This window comes from Cynoglossus semilaevis, chromosome 1 (genome assembly GCF_000523025.1).
Source record: "Cynoglossus semilaevis isolate Cse_v1.0 chromosome 1, Cse_v1.0, whole genome shotgun sequence".
Classification (NCBI taxonomy): Eukaryota; Metazoa; Chordata; class Actinopteri; order Pleuronectiformes; family Cynoglossidae; genus Cynoglossus; species Cynoglossus semilaevis.
In genome coordinates, this window is record NC_024307.1 from 34,491,987 (window position 1) to 34,498,065 (window position 6,079).

Genomic DNA, 6,079 nt, shown 5'->3' on the forward strand with positions numbered 1-6,079 from the left:
CACACATAATATCTGCGGCATGCTCGGATCGTCTGCTCTTTCGCTCTCATCCTCCTCGTCCGCCCGCGCCTCCTCCAAGACTCCGATGCTCTCCACTTCCTGCACCTTGATCCTGTCGTCTCCGAACAGCACTCTATTGCTCTGGATCTCCTCTATCCCTCCTTCCTCGTATCCCTCCCCACTATACCTGCTTACACAATCGTCGAGCAGGGCGGGAGGTTGGAGCCCCTCGGCGTCTTCGGCGTTGTCCTCGGCGCCCTCCAGCGGAGGTATGTCTCCGTCCACCTCCTGTGGATGGACGTGTCTCTCCCCTTCCTCCTCCACTTTTGGAGGCATGTCGCCATCCTCGTCTTCGCCCTCCTCCTCCAGCTCCTCTGCCTCTTCCTCATCGTAATCCTCGTACTCATCTCCATCATAGAACTCCTCTTCCTCCTCCTCCGCAAAGTCACTCACTTCCTCGTCCTCGTCTTCCTCGTCCTCCTCCACGTCCTCCTCGTCCTCCATGTCCTCCTCCTCTTCATCGTCGGTGCTATTGATGTTAATAATGGCCGTGTCTTCGTTGCTGGTTGGCAGAGGAGACGGGCGCTGGTGAAAGGCCCGTCCGGGCTGGGTCAGTTGGTTTTGCAGTTGGTGCATTTGCAGAGGCGGGGCGATGGAGGGAGGCTGAGCCCCGGCCGAGGGCTGCATCAGCATCTGCTGAAGCTGTGCCCTGCTTGACATCGAGTTCCCAAGACCAGATGTTGGGGTTAAAGTACTGGCATTCAGTGGTGGCACCATGGAAACCAATGAGGTGCTAGACGAAGGGCAGGAGTTGACGGGGTTGTTGGAGGTGATGAGGGGGGAGGAGGAGGTGGAGAGATTGTTCTGCAGGGTTGCGCTGTCAATTGTTGACGGCGTGGCGGAGTTGGCTGTCAGGGGAGTGCATTCTCCTGCTGAGAGAGTGACTGCGGGAGCCCCCGAGGCCACAGACAACATGCTGTGGGAGTTTGCCGCCGTAGATACGGCGTCCTGCGAATTCTCCATGTTGAGCATGCCAGGCGGAACGATGACCACGCTGTCATCGGAGTCGCTTGCCAGAGATATCTCCACATCCTCGGCCTCTTCTTTTTCATAGCGCACAAATACCGGTCTCTGGCATTCCGCAGGGCCAAGCCCAGCCTGGTCAGGCAGGTGGTGTGCAGGTGGGGACAAGATCACCTCTCCCGGGGTTGGAGCCGGACACGAAAGACCTGGAACCAGAGACAGTTGGTTTTCCAGGGAACCCAAAAGAGAGCTCGGACCCAGGTTGAGGGAATGACGCACTGGGAAGATGGGCCCAGGGGCCGTAGCCCCTAAAAGGGTGGGCAGAGTGAGTCCACTTGTAGGTCCTGGTCCCTGTGTGGATGTGAGAACCGGGGCGGTAGGAGGGGATTTCAGGGTGAGGGGCGGCAACGGGAGCGCTGTGGAGGGAGTACGTGGGTGGAGGAGGGAATTGCAGATGGTGAGAGCTTCTGTGCAGAATGTAGAGATCTATAAAGAAGGGAGATAGTAATGATTTGGACAAGTGCGTGAAACCGCTGCCTGAAGGGTAATTAATCCACTACAGCAGGGTCTCAAATACACAAAAAAAAAAAAAAAAAAGTTTTTTGTTCATAACAAATACTGTGTAATACTATACAAAACAGCAAATACTAATATTTTTTTCTTTAACCTAATTGGAAATAATGGTTTAAAAATATCATCAAAGACCAAATTAAATTATTACAGTGATCCCTCTCCTGTCACGGTAGTTGTGTTCCAAAACCAACCACGAAATGGGGAAAAATAGAGATGAGATAGTTATTATTATGTTATTTACGTATATATTAACCCCTTACGAACCTCCCCCACACCGTTATCAACAATCGAACAACAACAGTGCCCTGCTGTGTTCAACTTAGGTCATTACCCTAGAGTAATTAAATGCTCACCATAGATACATGTCACACATGACATTTATTTACTTGTACGTACTGCATGTTTTTTTTGTTGCATTTCCCTGTATGTACAGTGGGTACAGTAGGTATTCAGACCAGCTTAAATTTTAATTTTTTTGTTATATTGCAACCATTTGCTAAAACCATTTAAATTCTTTTAAAAATAAATTTGTACTGTATTGATCCCATATTTTGGAAAATGGTATTTGTTATATTGCAGCCATTTGCTAAAACCATTTAAGTTCTTTTTTTTTGATCATTGATAAAATAAAAAAAAAAAAGCATTTGAAATTTATTGATCCCATATTTTGGAAAATGGTATGTTAACAGCAGATTTGCTGTTAACAGGCTGCCCCTAGCAAGCGCCATGTTCCTCTGAGAATCGAACCCAGGAATCTCTGCTCTCGAGGCAGGCGTGCTAACGGCAACACTATGAAACCACGTATGTATGTAGTGTAGTATGCGTGTACTGTTAACACCCATATTGATGGACAAACAGAATTTATGATTTTTTTGCATATTTTCTTTAAGAAAAACCATGAAATATTACATGGTGAAAAGTATTCAGACCCTTTGCCCAGTAGAAGCATCCTTTTGAAGTTTTTCCACACGTGGATTTCGGATTCCTCTGCCAATCCTCCTTGCAGATCCTCTCCAGTTCTGTCAGGTTGGATGGTGAACGTTGGTGGACAGCCATTTTCAGGTCTCTCCACAGGCTGGGCCATTCAAGAACATGGAGTCGTTGTGAAGCCAGTCCTTGGTTATTTTAGGAACTACTTGTCGTTATGACACAGTACTCCATTGACCTCTGTTTTTAAACCCATCACCAAAGTGAACAGCGCCTGGGTCCTGAGCGCTCTTGAAAAAGTTTTTATCCAGGATATCCTTGTACATCTTGAAAAAGTTTTTATCCAGGATATCTCTGTACATGGCCACATAGATCTTTCCTTCAATTGCAACTAGTCGTCCTGTCCCTGCAGCTAAAAAACACCCCATAGCATGATGCTGCCACCACCATGCTTTGCTGTTGGGATTGTATTGAGCAGGTGATGAGGTTTTCGGTTAGGACTGTATTGGACAGGTGATGAGGTTTTCTCCAACCATACTGCTTAGAATTAAGGTTCTATCTTGGTCTCCTCAGACTAGAGAATCTTATTTCTGACCATCTTGGAGTCCTTCAGGTGTTTTTTAAGCAAACTACATGCGGGCTTTCATGTGTCTTGCACTGAGGGTAGACTTCCGTCAGGCCACTCTGTCATAAAGCCCCGACTGGTGGAGGGCTGCAGTGATAATTGACTTTGTGGAACTTTCTCCCATCTCCCCACTGCATCTCTGGAGCTCAGCCACAGTGATCTTTGGGTTCTTCTTTACCTCTTTCACCAAGGCTCTTCTCCCACGATTGCTCAGTTTGGCTGGACGGCCAGGTCTAGGAAGAGTTCTGGTCGTCCCAAACTTCTTCCATTTAAGGATTATGGAGGCCACTGTGCTCTTTGAAACCTTCAGTGCAGCAGAACTTTTTTTGTAACCTTGGCCAGATCTGTGCCTTGTCACAAATGTTGTCTCTGAGCTCCTCAGGCAGTTTAATTGACCTCATGATTCTCATTGTCTCTGACATGCACTGTGAGCTGGAAGGTCTTATATAGACAGGTGTGTGACTTTTCTAATCAAGTCCAATCAGTATAATCGAACACAGCTAGATTTGAAGGTGTACAACCATCTCAAGGCTGATCAGAAGAAATGGACAGCACCTGAGTTAAATATATGTCTCACAGCAAAGGGTCTGAATACTTATGACCATGTGATATTTCAGTTTTTCTTTTTTTAAAAATTTGCAAAACTTAAAACATTTCTGTTTTTTTTTTTTGTCAAGATGGGGTGCTGAGTGTACATTAATGAGGAAATGGTCTTATATAGACAGGTGTGTGACTTTTCTAATCAAGTCCAATCAGTATAATCGAACACAGCTAGATTTGAAGGTGTACAACCATCTCAAGGCTGATCAGAAGAAATGGACAGCACCTGAGTTCAATATATGTGTTACAGCAAAGGATTTGAATACTTTAGTTTTTCTTTTTTAATACATCTGCAAAAATGTCAACAATTCTGTTTTTCTGTCAATATGGGGTGCTGAGTGTCTTAATTAATGAGGAAAAAAATGGACTTAAATGATTTTAGCAAATGGCTGCAATATATCACTATATAGCATCGGATTAAAAAAATCTGCAATGTACTGAGGGAGCAAAAGGAGAATAGAACAGAGAGGGAACACTGTATTGCCATTTATGTACGGGCTGGATGAGGGCCTGAAGTGGCTCACGGGATACAAGTTTGTCCCCTGTGACTATTTATCGAGAATGCTAAAAACTGGATAGATTCAAAACTGTGTTTTAGCATTTTTTTTTTCCAGAGGATAATTTGATTTTACTCCGAGTTTCTAGCTTTGAAAGGATAAAAAGATAGACAAACATTCAACAGGGAATTGAAATAAAGTGGAATGAATATAATCACATACCACATGAGCATGTTAACCACACACCACTAGAGTAATCCAGTCTTGGTGCTATATATTCAACATCTAACATGCGGGCTTTCATGTGTCTTGCACTGAGGGTAGACTTCCGTCAGGCCACTCTGTCATAAAGCCCCGACTGGTGGAGGGATGCAGTGATAGTTGACTTTGTGGAACTTTCTCCCATCTCCTGACTGCATCTCTGGAGCTCAGCCACAGTGATCTTTGGGTTCTTCTTTACCTCTTTCACCAAGGCTCTTCTCCCACGATTGCTCAGTTTGGCTGGACGGCCAGGTCTAGGAAGAGTTCTGGTCGTCCCAAACTTCTTCCATTTAAGGATTATGGAGGCCACTGTGCTCTTTGAAACCTTCAGTGCAGCAGAACTTTTTTTGTAACCTTGGCCAGATCTGTGCCTTGTCACAAATGTTGTCTCTGAGCTCCTCAGGCAGTTTAATTGACCTCATGATTCTCATTGTCTCTGACATGCACTGTGAGCTGGAAGGTCTTATATAGACAGGTGTGTGACTTTTCTAATCAAGTCCAATCAGTATAATCGAACACAGCTAGATTTGAAGGTGTACAACCATCTCAAGGCTGATCAGAAGAAATGGACAGCACCTGAGTTCAATATATGTGTTACAGCAAAGGATTTGAATACTTTAGTTTTTCTTTTTTAATACATCTGCAAAAATGTCAACAATTCTGTTTTTCTGTCAATATGGGGTGCTGAGTGTCTTAATTAATGAGGAAAAAAATGGACTTAAATGATTTTAGCAAATGGCTGCAATATATCACTATATAGCATCGGATTAAAAAAATCTGCAATGTACTGAGGGAGCAAAAGGAGAATAGAACAGAGAGGGAACACTGTATTGCCATTTATGTACGGGCTGGATGAGGGCCTGAAGTGGCTCACGGGATACAAGTTTGTCCCCTGTGACTATTTATCGAGAATGCTAAAAACTGGATAGATTCAAAACTGTGTTTTAGCATTTTTTTTTTCCAGAGGATAATTTGATTTTACTCCGAGTTTCTAGCTTTGAAAGGATAAAAAGATAGACAAACATTCAACAGGGAATTGAAATAAAGTGGAATGAATATAATCACATACCACATGAGCATGTTAACCACACACCACTAGAGTAATCCAGTCTTGGTGCTATATATTCAACATCTAAATGTCATGTTTGATTTTTAACACGTGATATTTATTTTTTAGTTTTTTTCTATGGCTAAATAAAATCAATGAACCGCACCGCGAGGTTTATAATTTCCCAATCCTCAGTGTTGACTACATCCTCTATTTATGTCATACGTATCGGATCACTCACCTTGAGGTTGCTGTCATTGCGTCCCTTGCTGAAGATGGATACAGCACAGGTCAAAGGTGAGGGCCAACAGGATGACGGGACAAGGACCAAAGCCATCAGTAATCTGAACATATGTATAAATAGAAAGACTTACATTTATCAGCTTACATATCAGCTTAGATATTACATATCAGCATACATATATATATATATACAAAAGTATACATATATACATATACAGTATATATACATATACATATATACATATATACATATATATATACACATATACATATATATACATA

General features: G+C 43.4%; 1 protein-coding gene across 1 annotated transcript in view; it reads right to left on the reverse strand.

Moving 5' to 3' along the window:
• Positions 1-6,079, reverse strand: part of pelp1 (proline, glutamate and leucine rich protein 1) — a 22,886-nt gene that overhangs the window by 4,950 nt on the left and 11,857 nt on the right. The window contains exons 16-17 of the mRNA XM_025062362.1: positions 5,796-5,898; positions 7-1,509 (exon numbers count right to left, since the gene is read on the reverse strand). Of these exons, the coding sequence (XP_024918130.1) occupies positions 7-1,509; positions 5,796-5,898 (1,606 nt within the window). The remainder of the gene's footprint in view (positions 1-6; positions 1,510-5,795; positions 5,899-6,079) is intronic.